This window comes from Pan paniscus, chromosome 11 (genome assembly GCF_029289425.2).
Source record: "Pan paniscus chromosome 11, NHGRI_mPanPan1-v2.0_pri, whole genome shotgun sequence".
NCBI classification, from domain to species: Eukaryota; Metazoa; Chordata; class Mammalia; order Primates; family Hominidae; genus Pan; species Pan paniscus.
The window spans coordinates 44,674,508-44,691,833 of NC_073260.2; the positions used below are offsets into that span (position 1 = coordinate 44,674,508).

Sequence of the window (17,326 nt, forward strand, 5' to 3'; positions counted from 1 at the left end):
TCATGTCTGTAATCTTAGCACTTTGGGAGGCCGAGGCAAGCGGACTGCCTTAGCTCAGGAGTTCGAGCCCAGCCTGGGCAACACAGTGAAACCCCGTCTCTACTAAAATACAAAACATTAGCCAGGCATGGTGGTGTGCGCCTGTAGTCCCAGCTACTCGGGAGGCTGAGGCAGGAGAAATGCTTGAATCCGGAAAGCAGAGGTTGCAGTGAGCCGAGATCACGCCACTGCACTCCAGCCTGGCGACAGAGCAAGACTCCGTCTCCAAAAAATAAATAATAATAATAAATAAATAATGAGGATACTCTTTACGCTGTTACAAAATATCTATAAAATAAATTTATTCTAAAAGGGAAAGCACAATACAAAAATGTGTCTAGCATGCTACAATTTGTACAACAAAAGAGAAAAAACACATTATTCAAGAGAAATTGGTAACCTTGGTTGCCTGGGGAAGTGTTACCGGATGTCTGGGAAATAGAGGTAAGAAAAACACGTTATTGCACATAATGCTTTGTCCTTTGTTCTTCTATAAATGAACCACGTAAATGTTACTTATTTTTAAATATAAAAATTTTATTTTATTTACTTATTTATTTATTTTTGAGATGGAGGCTCACTCTGTCACCCAGGCTGGAGTGCAGTGGCGTGATCTCGGCTCACTGCAAGCCCCGGATTCACACCATTCTCCCGCCTCAGCCTCCCGAGTAGTGGGGACTACAGGCGCCCGCCACCACGCCTGACTAATTTTTTGTTTGTTTGTTTGTTTATATTTTTAGTAGAGATGGGGTTTCACCGTGTTAGCCAGAATGGTCTCGATCTCCTGATCTCATGATCCGCCCACCTGGGCCTCCCAAAGTGCTGGGATTACAGGCGTGAGCCACTGTGCCAGCCTAAATGTGTTGTTTTTAAGAATCAAGTAAGGCTGGGCGCAGTGGCTCACACCTGTAATTGCAGCACTTTGGGAGGCTTAGGCGGGCAGATCACGAGGTCAAGAGATCAAGACCATCCTGGCCAACATGGTGAAACCCTGTCTCTACTAAAAATACAAAAATTAGTTGGGCATGGTGGTGCATGCCTGTAGTCCCAGCTACTGGGGAGGCTGAGACAGAATCGCCTGAACCCGGGAGGCAGAGGTTGCAGTGAGCAGAGATCGCGCCATTGCACTCCAGCCTGGTGACAGAGCAAGACTCTGTCTCAAAAAAAAAAAAAAAAAAAATCAAGTAAATACTCATCGGTGACTTCAGAACATACGTAAATCTAGCTTATGATAAAGACATCACAAAATTTAAAAATTCAATAAATGATCCTGAAGCAACTGGTTTTCTATTTGAAAAAAAAAAGATAATGTTTAGTCCTCATTTCACAACCTGATGAGAATAAATTACAGACTGATTAAAGAGTTATAAAAATTAAACTATAAAAATATTAGAACAAAATGAATCTTAGAGAAATCTAATAAATTTAACTTCATAAAAAGACACATCATATAAAATTAAAAGATATACCAAAAGCTGGGAGCAATGCTTTTCATAAATATAAGAAATTAATCTTTTTTTTAAAGAGCCAATAAAATTGAAAAATAAGACAAACGGCAAAAATCTAGGTCTTCAGTATAAAAAATGGGCAAAGGAAATAAACAGAAAATGAAAATGGTTAAGAAACATATAAGGACATGTGAAACTCACTAATCAACAAAGTAATCCAATTAAAGAGAGACCTGCTGCTGCCTATCAGATGAGCAAAGTTCCAGGTGACAAGGACCCTCATAACTACAGAGGAATGTATAAATTGGCACAGCCTTTCTGGAAAACATTATGGGATATGTACCAACAACCTTAAACATGTTCCAACTTTTGACTCAGTAATTCTAATTTTATATAAAATGTCTCCCCTGGAATTTAATGCAACTTTATTTATAACAGGAAAAAAACTGAAATAATCAAAATATTTAATATAGAAATGTTAAATTCTGATATATTCAGATAAAAAATATTGTGCCAATGTTAAAATCATATTAAAAATATTTAATGACCTGTAAATTGTTCAAGATACACTATAAGTGAAAAAGGCCGAATAAACACCATCATATGCTATCACAATTTGAGGATGATAACTGCACGAAACATATAGATTTTAAATACTGAAAGGAAATGTAACAAAATCTTAGTGATAATTTTCTCTATAATTTTTTTAATTTATTTTTAGTTTTCTGTATATTTTAAAGTTTCTATAATAAATATGTGGAAGGAGATGCCCTTTTTTTTTTTTTTTTTTTTTTTTTTGAGATGGAGTCTCGCTCTGTCGCCCAGGCTGGAGTGCAGTGGCGCCATCTCAACTCACTGCAAGCTCCATCTCCCAGGTTCACGCCATTCTCCTGCCTCAGCCTCCCGAGTAGCTGGGATGACAGGCAACCGCCCCCACGCCCGGCTAATTTTTTGTATTTTTAGTAGAGACGAGATTTCACTGTGTTAGCCAGGATGGTCTCAAAGGAGACGCCATATTTTAAATAAAGAAATAATATAACTATAAAAATGTTTCCTGGCCAGGCACAGTGGCTCACACCTTTGGGAGGCTGAGGTAGACAGAGCACTTGAACCTGGGCATTCAAGACCAGCCTGGGCAACATGGCAAAATCTCATGTCTACAAAAAAAGTGCAAAAATTAGCTGGGCGTGGTAGCATGCACTTGTAGTTCCACCTACTTGGCAGGATGAGGTGGGAGGATCAATTGAGGCTGGCAGGTCAAGGCCACGGTGAGCCGTTATCAAGCCACTGCACTCCAACCCGGGCAACAGAGCGAGACCCTGTCTCTCAAATAAACAAATTTTTTCCTGGCATCAACATGCTCAGGATCTCCACTGAAAAAGTTAAATGCTGCAATAAGAAGTAATTCATAGATAAAACCTTGATGATGCATTAGCACTGCCTTCCATCTTTCTTATACACCTTTGGTTCAGAACTTCACACAGGCAAACCGTGTGTAGAAAAGATACTTCATTAAGACAACTCCAGTGGGCCAGCCAACAAGAGCACTATCTCTTAACATAATGAATAACCATGTACAGACACCACAACAAACCACAGACAACTCAACTGTAATGGTGTTTCCATGGTACACCTGCCTGTTCAGAATGTCTTCAGTCAAGACCACCTACTTACGGCCTACAAACCACCAGGTGAAAGCAACTGCTGAAATAATCTATGAACCGACAACTCTAGTATGAAGAGCCCCAAATCCCATGCCCAGGCTCCTAAGTGTCCCTCCCCATCCCCTGCTTGTTTTCTCTGGCAGGATGTTTTATACTATGATTATTTCCAACCCAACTAATAAAGGAGCTCTTTAAAGTTTAGAAAAATACTGTTTATTGGGTTCTTGGGTCCACATGTGTGCAATACATAAATAAGCAAAGAACACATGTACAGTACCTTCCCAAAGCTGCGTTGGTTTGGCAGAATTTTCCCCACTCATTAAAACAACAAAAGATGCAGCTGCTCGAACTGTAGCCTGCCATGTTGACATGGCAACGGGTGGCTCCTGGCATGGAAAAAGGGCCCTGTTGTTTATGGGAGATCCCACAGTATAAACACATGGCCTGCAGAAGAGAGACAAAGAAAGAAAGGAGGTGAATCTTTAAAATGAGTCGTCACTTTTCTCACCAGTATGGTAGTGCAGGTTAAGTTGAGCTTTCAAAGAAAACATTTGAAACTTTGTAGTTGACTGGTTTCCTAGCATTTTGAACTGAAGCTGCCAAGGGCTGGCTATGTGAATAGCTGAGTGGTTACTTCTCTCAGATGAATTACTTAAATATGTAAAAAGAGTTGGTTTATTTAAGGAGAAAAATATTTTTTGGATAAAGTTTTAAATACTAATCGGCCAAGTTATATTACCCTTGCCCCCTCCCCTCAGGCCCTGGTGCCTTCAAAAGAAAAGTTTTAGAGACATTCTTACAAATCTTTTGGAAAGTATTCTGGAAAAGAAAATATGTTTGGAGATCACTGAGATATTAATGCTTGGAAAAACAAGCTGGTGGTCTCAAATCCAGGGCTGGCAGGCAGATATCCCCAATCTTGGAAGCCACCATCTCAAATAGAACCCTTGTGGGAATCCTTGTGTGGAGGCCAAGAACAGGGGCTGGCATATGAACAGGACTGTGGGTCACAACAACCAGGCTTGTGATGGGAAAGCCAAGGGCGCAGAGTCGTTACCAAGTCACCGTGTGCAAAACCAATGACACAGCATTAGGACTCATTCTGCTGCGATTAGAAAGTACGGCCCTACCCAAACCAAGAAAGATCTGTCCCATGATAAAGTCATGGTTGATAAAGATGGAAAAGATTCTCAAGATCAAAGGGTCCACTCTTGACACCAGAGTAGAAGGAACAAGACTGACTCCTCATAAAAAACTCAGGAGAATGTTTCTACTTTCTGTTTTTCAGTTATGACAAATGACAAATATGTAGTTTTAGTCAGCTTGACTTATAAAGTAAATGAATAGAGCAAAGCACTACTTCTTTTGGATAAACTTATTTTCTTTTTTCATTAACATCATTATAATTGAGCATTTATTGTGTTCACACAGTGTGCGAGAAAACACAGAAAGATGGTTCAACTCCATCAGTCAGGGTCTAGTATGGAAAAGAGAAACCAGTCTAGGTCTTAACAAACAGGTAATTTAAACTCGGGAATGAGTTTAAATGATAGAAGAGCGGAGAGACCAATCAGAGGACAGTAAGACAACCCAGGGATTAGCCACAGCAGTAATCAGCTGTGACTCCTCATATTGGAGGAGCTGGGTGATTACTGGGTTATGAGGCAAGAGTCATCTGGCAGAAGCCAGAGTCACAGTGGGGACTGTCCAGGGGGAGCTGGGACCACAGGAGACTCAACCACACTGAAGCTGCCAAAGGAAAACAGGAGGAGGAGAAATACGTTACAGAAGTAACGTATTTCTAGCCAGCTCCTGCTTTCAAATCTTCCACCAGTGGCCCTCACTGGCCAAACCTAGCAGGAAGCCAGAAGACAAGAGAGCCTAGGAAATGAAGTTCCTTGTCAATTGGAGAAGATCACAATAAGAGCAGAAAATGGATCTCAGCGCAAACAGGCAGTTGCTGTACGCTTATCCTACAAGCATACATGCCATGATAATGTGAAGGTTTGACATGGGGCAGGGAAAGATCAGAAAGTCTAAACACCTTTGTACCACCTGGGTTGCCAACTTACCAAATGACTGTGGGGAAGCTCCTCAACTTCTGAGTCACAGGTGAAATGGGTATTGGGCTGGTGAAGCAGGGAGCAGGTAGTGACTTCTATTGTCTGTTCTGTTCAATAAGCACCTAATTTGCATAGGTAACTCTGTGTTATGGGTCTTCCCTTGCCTGCACAGGGAAGAAATCCTCCCCAAAAGACTGGCTTACCAAGATGTTGGTCTCCTCTCTATAAGGCTGGGTTGGAGGCCATGCTAGCATATTATTACACATTCCACTTGTGCCCTTTGGTATGTGGCCCCCAAGGCTGCCTCCATCAGCTTCCATACCACTTCCCCAAAGAAACAATCGGATTTGAGATGAGGTCAAATCTGAGAAATACTGTGCAGGAAGAATCAGGACTTAGTAAGTGACGTGCTGAAGAAGAGGGAGAAGGAAAGGAAGACTTCTGTGAAGTAGCCAGCTGCTGAGCTGGCCTCCAATAACCCCTTCCTCCTAATATTTACATCATTGTGCAGTCCCCTTCCATACTGTACCAGATCTGTGTGCCCAAACAGACCTGTGTAGAGCAAACAGGCAGTTGCAGTACACTTATCCTACAAGTATACAGGCCGTGATAATGCAAAAGTTTGACCTGGGACAGGGATACAACAGGATACAGCAGAGGTGATGGCATGTCACTTCTGAGACTATTTTAAAATCTGTGGTTTTTATCTTAGACTATCTTTTCTCACTCTCTCTCCCATCATTTACTCTGGGCCATGAATGTCATGAAGTCACTCAGGCAGCCTAGGGAGGCACCCACATGGTAAGAAACAGAGACCTTTGGCCAACAGTCAGTGAGGAACCAAGGCCTGCAACAGCCACGCGAGTGAGTCTGAAAGAGAATTTTCCAGCTCCTGGCACACCTTGAGACACCTGCAGCCCCGGCCAACAGCTGGACTGTAACCTTGCAAGATATTTTGAGCAAGAGACACCGGCTAAGCTGCTCCTAGATTCCCGAGCCTCAGAAACTGTGAGAGGTAATAAACGTTTGTTCTTTTAAACTGCTAAGTGTGGGGGTAATTTGTTGTGCAGCCATAGTTAACACAGACTTTTCTGAGGTTTCTGGCTCAAGTGATAAGATGGATGGTAAAGCTACTGAACAAGAAAGGAAGAACAGGATGGGTCCAGGGAGAAAGGTGGAGGGCATGCACCTGTTTAATTTGCTTATAAAGGGCTTTACATAAGCACATGACAGACGACACTTTTATGAACACAGAAAGGATGTTTTCCTAATCCCGGTGTGGTGTCCATGAATGGGTTCAAATGTCTGAAATCAGACCTGCCTCAGAAAACGTGAAAATGATGATTTGATGAAGTAGGACGCATAGATATTGTAGGCATATTTGAGTCAGTTGATGGGAGGCTGGTCCTTCCACCAACTGGATTAAAATCCACCATGTTGTCACCATCCTTTCCTTCCCAGTTCAGTATTACGTCCTCTTTAGCTATCTAGTTCTAGACATTTTGTTCTAGAATTTTGTCCTGATCCCTTCTGTCACACTCTTGAAAGCTCTTTCTGCCATTGTGCATCTGGGCACCTGACCTCTTCCATCAAGGGGGTCAGTTACCTGGCCAGGCCCCCAGCAAGCTCTCACCTCCACCCTTCCCAGTGTGCTTACAATTCTCTATTCCCACCCTCCTCTTTCCATGGCTGGGTTATCTTTTCTGCTAAAGTCTAACATTTTTTTAAGCTTCCACTTGGTATCCAGAGCTATAACTCTGAACATGTAGATCAAGTTAGCAATCTAAAAGCCACACCCCATTAATATACCCATGTCTGATAGGAGACTCAATCACATTCTTACTGAAATCCTTTCAAAAGCAGGAAAACAATCACATAAGAGGAAGGTCTTAGGGTAGGCACACCTTGAAAATGTAAATTATCTTTGTGCTCCCAGCCTATTCTTTTCTTAGCCTTTTTCTCTTCATCAGCTGCAGGCTCACTCTTCCCTTCCCAACATGCCCAAACCAAGCGCTAGGGAGTTAAGAGTCTTTATAACCAATGGCTTTTTGCTGTTTCACAAGCTGATATCCTATGCATGTCTGACATCACAGTGCAAACCTGAAATCAATCTATAGTTGGGTAGCTACATTTTAGCAGTGTGAAGGTTTTATCCTCTGAATAAAGCTCTACTGGTGGAATCTTGGTCATCTACCAGCAAATTTAGGATGGGTGAACATGGGGCCTTCCCAGAGTCATGAAATCATACCCACTACATAGTGACTCCAGACTAAAGATGGCCCCCATCATGCACACATTCAAATGAGAACTATATGGAGGGCCGATTCCCTGCTTACCCATCCATGCCTTCCCCTCCACAGAAGGCAGGAAAATCTATGTGTGTTTATAATGAATGTGTAAACATAGAAATAAATGCAGCTGTGTTTATCTGACATGCACAGCCTTGCACCTCGGCCATGTTGCTAAAATGCTCATAGGATAGACGTGCAGGCAGCAGCCTGAAATTCTCCAATGCTTGTAACTTCATTATTTCTAGATCGAGTAATTCCTTCCAACATGCAAAGGAAAACTCTCTCACCAGGGTTCATCTCACATGCCCTGGAATACCCAATTGTATGGAAGACTCCTTGGGGAGCCCAGATTAACTGCACAGGAGTTGTGGGAATGAGAGGACAATGAAAATCAGAAAGAAGAGAAAAACAGGGTAGGACAGGGTGAGACGCAGGTCCACGGCTTGCTGCCATTAAAGAACTTCTAAATTGAGGAAGAACTTGTCAGAATAACAATTACTTCAGCTTCTGGCTAAATGTTTGTGCATTTGCAGAGTGGTCAAATGAGGATGAGACATACTAACTCTGCCTTTCAAGGTAAGAGGTCAGCTAGGACTAACGTGTTTGCTAGTCTTCCTAAGGAGGAGCTACGCAACCAAACGTGTAAGGGATTGCTTAAAACCATATATTTTCTTTTTCTTCCGTTGACTGCTATACGCATTTGTCTTTTCGCAGCCAGGAGAAAAAGGGGGTTGTTTTTTGTTTAAAAATGTTTTAAGTTCCACTACAGTCCATCAAGTCACCCTTTTTCTGAGACCTGGTTACTAGTGTTAGGTGACTGGGGAGAAGGCTGCCAGAAGTAGGTTGGAGGTAATGAGCCCACAATGGCCTCATGTGTGGCTTGATGAGGCCCTGACCTGATCTCTGGAGGGTGGGCCACAGATGCGACAGTTTAGGTGGTCAGAATCTTTTATAAGTTTCCAAGGGTTACAAGGTCTTCAGGCCTCCTCCAATTCCTTTCCATCTGTTGTTCTTTCTGCACTAATCTTTTTTATAACTCCACGTTCTCATTAAACCTAGATTACAGTCTCCATTATACGTGAGCAACCCTCTTGCTTTCTTGTGCCACAAAGAACCAGAACTACTAAAAGAAGTGTTTAGCAATGACTCACTCTCTCTCCTATACACACACATGCACCTCTTCCTTATTATTATTCTACTTTTCTACTTCCGGGCACAATTACCAAAACCAGAATTCATCAATCATACTGAATACATGGCAGGTCCAGGGAGAATGCTGCTTTGACTCAGAAAGATAGATTTTACGTAAAGTCAAAAAGGACAAGGCTGCAAATGGCTTTGAGTCAGAAATTCATCACTTCTTCACCACAGATGTTTTGGGTGCAAAACAGGCAAGCTGCTTGTAAAGGCAAAGACAGTTATTTCTCATCTGGAAGTGCTCGTGGGTATAGGATTGTGTACATGGAAAAAATCTGGAGATGCTCTCATGGAATCTTCTCGTTTTACAGATGAGGAAATGAAGAGACCTAAGATGACTATCTGAAGTCACACAGCTAGTTACCACACAGCTCTCACTAGTACTAGGTCTCTTGGCTTCCACCATCCAGGTTCTTTTGAACACACTATGCTCTTGGTGATACGGGGCACTGCGATTTGTTATTTTCTGTAGATGCTTTGTTACTTATTTCTCATTCGGTTGGTTATGTTGGTTACTTGTTGAGACTGATACAGTCCATCCTTGTATTTTCTTCTATGGTGACTCAACTGGGATTCTGGGAAATAGACGTATGCACAGCCTGGGCAGCAAAGAGAGAAAGAAGCTAAAACACGACCCTTCCAAGCATTTTCACTCATGATTCCAACTCTGCAGTCATACAATATCATAGAATTAATGTGTATTCCACTTTAGTTCTCATAAATTTTGCATTGGTTTCTTGAAGAAAGTAAGGGGGAAAAAAGGTGCTAATTGTGGAAATGTTCCTCTTAGACCTGAAATCTCTCCCAAAACATCTTCTGCTCATTCTTTTAATTTTAAAACTTTCCTTTAGAGTGAGATATAAAATAATGAAATTAATTCAGTGGGGGGAGGGGTGAGGAAGAACATGTTTTAACATCTGGTTTTGATACTCCAAACTAAACATACTCCCAAAGTCTACATCTTCCCTGGCCCAATAGCTGAGCAAGAAATATTACAGAAAAAAGTAGTTCTCCTTAGGATTTTGCTAACTTCATCCCAGTCTTGTCTAAAACAAACAAACAAAAAAATCACAACGCTTTACAAAAGTTTAAATGTTAATATTACTTTATCTTATAATGTATTTTCCCAGTTAGCTCTCTTATCTTTAACAAAAATCCAAATAGCTATAGTTTTTCTAATAAATTTCCTATACGTAACCGAATTTTCCTCCATTCAATTCAAATTCAGTGATGTCATCAGCTTAAGCTCAGACCTCCTAAACCACTTGACTGCTTCCACAACTATTATAATGATTCTAACGAAAAAGAGAATGGGTTATCAAAGAGAATGCTTCAGTTTGTTTTGTTTTGTTTTGAGATGGAGTCTCGCTCTGTCGCCCAGGCTGGAGTGCAGTGGCGCGATCTCAGCTCACTGCAAGCTCCGCCTCCTGGGTTCACGCCATTCCCGTGCCTCAGCCTCCCGAGTAGCTGGGACAACGGGCGCCCGCCACCACGCCCGGCTAATTTTTTGTATTTTAGTAGAGACGGGGTTTCACCGCATCAGCCAGGATGGTCTCGATCTCCTGACCTTGTGATTCGCCCGCCTCGGCCTCCCAAAGTGCTGGGATTACACGTGTGAGCTGCTGCACCGGGCCAATGCTTCAGTTTTAAATAACGTTTTCTTCAGGGGAATAGAAAAAATGTTAAAAATACAAGGAAAATGAAGAAAACACATCAACTTTGAATAAAGGTTTCCATTTTAAAAGTTTATTTCTTACGTATACCGAAGATCTAGAATTAAAAACATATTAAGTCCCATTCCTTTCTTGAAGCTTGGCAAGAACACCTTTACACAACTCTTGACCCTGTCTTTGTTCTCATCAAAATATTTTTAAAGGGCACACAGACCCGCGTACCACAGAAAAGCAAACATCTTTTCCAAGAAGCACATTGTATCTGATTGTTATATATGTATTCCTTCCATCAGTCATTTTAAATGTCACCTACAATCCAGTATCTGAATGATACAGGCAAGAAGCATTTAGGTTCAACAACTGGCACAACTCCCAAATGGCTAAACTAAGGTAGGAAAATTGAGTTTTCTATTTCCAGATATTTCATATTAGAAGTAGAATAATAATAAGGATAAAATTATTGGTAATCATTCATAATAAATACTCCTTTACAGCTTCAAATATGTTTTCTTCTCCAGAGAACCCTGCCCCATGGTAAAGTGGGAAAACAGCTCTTACAAAAGAGATTTCAGGGTAGAAATCTCCAAATTTGAAGTTATCTTTTTAATAATTTTTTTTCAAGACGGGGTCTCACTCTGTCGCCCAGGTTGGAGTGCAGTGGCACAAACATGACTCACTGCAGCCTCGACCTCCCTGGGCTCAAGTAATACTCCCACCTCAGCCTCCCGAGTAGCTGTGACTTATTATTATTATTTTTTTTTTTTGTAGAGAAGGGGTTTCACCATGTTGCCCAGGCTGGTCTTGAACTCCTCAACTCAAGCTATCCTCCTGCCTCTGTCTTCCAAAGTGCTAGAATTATAGGCATGAGCCACCACATCTGGCATATATTTTTATATTAAAAGTTTTAGATTTTAAAAATTGAAAAGATAAGGCTGGGCGCAGTGAGTGGCTCATGCCTGTAATCCCAGCACTTTGGGAGGCTGAGGTGGGAGGAATGCTTGGGCCCAGGAGTTCGAGACCAGCCTGGGCAACATAGCGAAACCCTGTCTCTACAAAAAATACAAAAATTAGCTGGGCGTGGTGCTGCACACCTGTAGTCCCAGCTACTTGGAAGGCTGAGGTGGAAGGATCGTTTCAGCCCAGGAGATTGAGGCTACAAATATATTTTCTTCTCCAGAGAACCCTGCCACATGGTAAAGTGAGAAAACAGCTCTTACAAAAGAGATTTCAGGGTAGAAAGAACTTGGTGAGCCAAGTTCATGCCACTGCTCTCCACCCTGGGTGACAGAGTGAGACCCTGTCTTATAAAATAATAATAAAATAAAAAATAAAAATAAAAATCACAAAGATAATATACAGAGTTTCCATATACTCCATACTCAGCTTTCCCTATTACTGGCATCTTATATTAGTATGCTTGTCACAAGGAGTGAACCAATACTGATACATTTACACACTTCATTCAGCTTTCTTTAGTTTTTCCTCAATGTCTTTTTTCTGTTTCAGGATACTACATTACTTTTATTTTATTTATTTTATTTTATTTTTGAGACACAGTCACGCTCTATCGCCCAGGCTGGAGTGCAGTAGCACAAAGACAACTGACTGCAGCCTTGACCTTCTGGGCTCAAGTGATCCTCCCACCTCAGCCTCCCAAGTGGCTGGGACTACAGGTGCCTGCCACCATGCCCAGCTAACTTTTTGTATTTTTAGTAAAGCTGGGGTTTCGCCATGTTGGCCAGGCTGGTCTCGAACTCCTGGCCTCAAGTGATCTGCCCATCTCGGCCTCCCAAAGTGCTAGGATTACAGGTGTGAGCCACTGCACCCGGCCAGGACACCACATTGCTTTTAATCATCATGTCTCCTCAGGCTCCTCTTGACTGTGGCAGTTTCTTAGACTTTATGCTGACCTTATTCGTTTTCAGAAGTGCTGATCAGGTATTGTGTTTAATGTCCCTTGACTGGGATGTATCTGATGCTTTTCTCATGATTAGATTGGAGTTAAGAGCTTTTGCGAGGAAGACCACAAAGATACCATCTTCATCATATCATACCAGAGAATAAACTATCCCCATAAATTATCACTATTGATATTGACCTTAATCATCTTGCTGAGGTAGTATTGTCAGATTTCTCTAGTGTAAAGTTACTTTTTTCTCCCTTTCCATTCTGTTCTCTTCGGAAGGGAGTCACTGACTGTATAGTCCACACTTAAGGAGTGAGGAGTTATGCCCCACCTCCTTGAGGACAGAACATGTCCACAACTAACTTGGAATTGTTTTGCACCATGGATTTGTCTATTCTTCCTCATTTGTTTATTTATTCAATCGTTTATTCACATCAGCTGGACTAATGGCTATTTCATACTTTTGGATGTCATTCGAAACTACTTGATATGTTTTGTTGCTTGGCTTGGGGCATGAGGAGCTCTTTCGGACAGCCCCTTGTCCCTCTGGCATACCCCCATTGCTGTGGGTTGTTGTTCCTGCTGTTTGAGGGCTTCCTTACTTTCTGACATTACAAGATGCTCCAGGCTCATCTTGTATATTTCCTGCCCCTGTTCTGGACATTTCTCCAAGAAGTCCTAGTTCTCTTCATTGGAAAATGGTATCAGAAACTAAGATCTGGGTGCTAGGTGTGCTTACTTCTAAGACCCTCTCAGCTGACAAGCCAAGATACAGTGTGTGTGTATACACACACACACACACTAACCCTTGGAAACACACATATCTGTAATTATTTCCATATGCAACCACCCATATCAATATTAAGCTATTTCATTTTGATACTCACAAGTTTTATTCTCAGCTGGGATACAGTACAGGTGGGAAATGGGGAAGCCACTAATGGAACTTAAAAGAAAAGGTACCAATTTACAGATTTTCTTATATTTCTAATTTAAAAAAAGAAATTTATTGAAAGCTAACATAATAAATTTATGTTTTAAATATACTTGAAAGCTTTGCATACAGTAAGTGACGTGAAGATCAAATTCAAAAAAAGTCATTCTCTTTCTCACTTGAGATACAGATTTATCTAGAAGCTTCCAGTCATTTTATTTTCTTACCTGTAAAATGAGAATAAAGAGCTTCTCATCCCAGCCTGAGAACTTAGAGTGGGTATAACTGATAATATTCTGCAATTCAGGAACAAATATGTAGAAACTATTTTAGTTTTAATAAATGTAGACAGACTCTGTCCCATGGAGGAATAAGCTCTAGCTAGTTATGTTTTTCACGCAACTGTAAAATTTTATATTTTCACACAATTATATTCATAAAGTATTGTGATCCTGATAATTACTATTCATTTATATCACTAAGAAGTTATTTCTGTCTAGCAACTGGCATTCTTTACTCATTTTAAAGTCCTTAACATATCCAAACAGTTACCAGTACATCCTAAGATTTATTCTGCAGCACAAGGGAGAGTTGAGAGAGACCTGGTGCTCATTCACAATTGACTGTAAATAAAACTCCCCACCCCAGAAAAAGGGAAAAAAAGAGAAAACATCTTTCTAGGATTTGTTTTTTAAAATAATTTTTCTTATCCTCAGAAGACTGCACAAATGGCATTAATATACTAACACATATTCCCAAACTTCCAAGGATACAGTTTAAACATCTTCTGTGATCATATATATTTACTGAATTATCAGAAAATGAGATATCAAGACTAAATTTATCATTTGAAGGAGCAAAATGTGCCCAAGGACCTCTTTAATTTCTTTTTTTTTTTTTTTTTTTTGAGACGGAGTCTCACTCTGTCGCCCAGGCTGGAGTGCAGTGGCACGATCTTGGCTCACTGCAAGCTCTGCCTCCCGGGTTCACGCCATTCTCCTGCCTCAGCCTCCCGAGTGGCTGGGACTACAGGCGCCCACCACCATGCCCAGCTAATTTTTTGTATTTTTAGTAGAGACAGGGTTTCACCGTGTTAGCCAGGATGGTCTCGATCTCCTGACCTTGTGATCCACCCGCCTCGGCCTCCCAAAGTGCTGGGATTACAGGCGTGAGCCACCGCGCCCGGCCCTCTTTAATTTCTTCATAGAAACCATCATTTATCCGTAAGTACTCATCACTTTTACATGTCATTTAATTCACCAGTCTAATCTCTTTGTTTGCAGTAAGCACTCAGGAGAAAGTCATGTTTGAGGCCATAAATATTTCTTCCAAATTCTGCCAATAGTTCCTTCTTCCTCATTATTCTAGTTCAAAACTGAAATATCTAGGAGTATAAAAACTATAATTTCCTAGTTAAATATTCAGAGATAGTATATTGTTATATTGTATTGAAATTCCCATCTTTAATAATCTTAAAAAAGTGTGAAGATACAATAAGAACACCTGTTTCATTCTTTCACAGTCTCCAAAAACTATCTAATAAGTTATTCTATAAATACATCACTACGCTTTTGTACTGAGGTAAGTTTGCACCAACCCTGCAATTTCGCAATGGCTGCCTCAGACTCTAACAGAAATAAGACAGGAAGTGAACTCATTCTGAGCAGGGTGAGAGACCAGAACAGAAGGTAAGATTAGAGGCAAGGAATGAATAATTAGAGCTCAAAGTCAAAGTGAGGCTTTAAAAAACTATATCTGCAAGGTGTTTTGGGGGATGAATTGAGGGAGACATGTAAGCAATTGCCGAAGACCACTGCTTCAATTAAGGAAATCCAACGCTATAAAAGAAGGCTCCCAAACCCAGCTAACAGAGGTCAACGTTCCTCCATCCAAGCTCTGCAATAATTACCATATTGATTTGCAGTACTTTAGCACAAATAGGTAAAATACGGAGGAATCAATAAAGTTTGATTTTAAAATTCTCAAATTTAAAAAAATCTGAACAACTGTTGGAGGAAGGACAATAAGAAAAAGATTTTTAAAAATCTGAACAACTGTTGGAGCAAGGGCTGCCTAAATGTATCCTCTAGAAAACGACGCCTCCATCAATTCCTTCTCCTCGAACGAAAACCCAGCGGTCTTTCTGGTACCAAATACCAAGAATCACAGCCAAAGAAGCCAGTGTGCAGTCTCAGAGGACTGTTATGCTGCTCAGAAACAGGTCTTTTGTATGCTTTGGGGGGGGGTCACGTTACATGAAAACTGACAAAAGTCAGGGAGGCATAGCTGCCAATAGACAGGTACGGTAAGGAAGGCACAAAGCAGAGCTGGCTTTATTTGAAAGCACTTTGCCAGGCTTCACACCAACCCAGCTTCATGGCAGTCTGGTCTCTCAAGGGACTATGAAGGAACGTTAAGCAAGTATTCACTCGGAGACGTATCACTCCCATCTACAGCACTCCAAGTCACCAGCAGAGATCTCAATGGAGAGCGAGGCTCAGGATTTCATCATTAAGCATGGCTTTCAATCTCTTAACTCAGAAATAGGGAGGGCTTAATAATCTTTTCATCCTGACTTAAGGGAGCTAATCCTATTAAGGGTTTAGCATGCCTGGGAATTTACCTGCTTCACTGTAGGTCTAAGGATTTGAGGCTACTTGGGTAATGTCACAGAAGACACAGGAGCATCTCTGCAGAGCCGGTCTCATGTTTGAAAGCATCCCTGCAGCGTACAAGATTAACAGGCACAGGGCTTTGAAGTGCTTGGATAACCTACCTGCCACTCTGGTCTGAGGTCCATGTAACCGATCGCCCTTCAGGTTTAGTTTTGTACCATATCCTGATAGCATGAGGAAAGTCAGTAGCTGTCTGAGCCCCTGTCTTCCTTATCTGCAAGCTCCAAGTGTCAGTGTCAAAGAGGAGTTCTCCACAGCCAGGAGCCTGGCTGCAGCAAGCGTAATAGTCTAACTGCTCCCTCCAACGATTTGCAGGCAAAGTCACAAGTTCACGTACAATCTGATTCCTGAACTCCTCAGAAACAACCGTGAGCTCAGGAGACCTTGTAAATTTTTCCAGACCTGGCACAGCAGCAACATCCACCTCCTCGACTTTTAACACAGATAAATCACAGCAGTCCAACACTAGCAAAAAATCCTCACTCCCATGATTCCCTGTGTCACAGCAGTACTTTGAGCTAGAAATCCCAGAAGCATGTTCCTGGTTGTCATGGTTACCATCTTTATCAGAAGTATCTTTTTCACCTTTACTACAGATTGCAAAATCATTATATTCCATTTCAGATGAGAAGGTCCTTGCATTTGTCACGGGAATATGGCAGGGTTCAGGCATCCCAAATTTGCAGGCTTTGTTTGATTCTGATTGGCAGGCTTCCTCGATAGAGCTATTCTGTTTCTTGAATCTGTTTCCATCCTCGAGGAAAAGCACTATGGTCCCCTCAATGACTTGACTTTCAAAATCCACATCCAAATCCAGTACATAGTGCTTCACAAGTATGTGGCTGGTGTTGGCCATGAGAGGCAGGTCATCTCTGGCAGGGTCCAGCTGTATGTCCATGATGTGGTTTATTGTTTGAGGGATTTATTAAAATCTCAGATGGGGTTTCCTATCTGCCTTAATCTTCCAGAATCATAAATAGCTGCTTATCAAAAAAAACAACTGATGTCACAAATTATGGTTCCTTTCAGTCTCCTGGCAAAAAAGGAAAGCACAATTAGATAAAATTCCAAATAAGACCTAAGTGCTCCTGCAACTGCTGCTCCTGCAAGTTGACCACCATCCTTAAATAATCCCCCAAGCGGTAGACGCTCATGGCTAGAAGGCTGACTTATCTTTTCTACTGACATGAAAGAAAGCTGCATTATGGGTTTCTAAAAATATTTCAATTACCAACTGGATGGCATGGGCCTCCACAAAGCCAGAAGAAGCACGCTCCAATGAGAACTGTCCTTCTTTTAGAAAACAGCAAGTGTTATGCAAAAGTGTAACCCAGCATCACTGTGCCTCTAGTCTTAAAAGATATTAAATGTATCCCTTCTAATTTTGTGCATCAAAAGATAAGTGATTGTTTTTCCACTGTGATTCCAAGTAACAA

General features: G+C 41.3%; 1 protein-coding gene across 17 annotated transcripts in view; it reads right to left on the bottom strand.

The window, feature by feature from the left end:
* Positions 1 to 17,326, bottom strand: part of AOPEP (aminopeptidase O (putative)) — a 429,169-nt gene that overhangs the window by 375,321 nt on the left and 36,522 nt on the right. For all 17 annotated transcript variants that reach the window (XR_010109119.1, XR_010109118.1, XR_004673384.3 and 14 more), the window contains 2 exons: positions 15,992 to 16,923; positions 3,429 to 3,595 (listed from right to left, as the gene is read on the bottom strand). Coding sequence is in view for 13 of the 17 variants with exons in the window: in XM_063594308.1 (XP_063450378.1) it covers positions 3,429 to 3,595; positions 15,992 to 16,788 (964 nt within the window). In the remaining 4 variants the exon portion in view is untranslated. The remainder of the gene's footprint in view (positions 1 to 3,428; positions 3,596 to 15,991; positions 16,924 to 17,326) is intronic.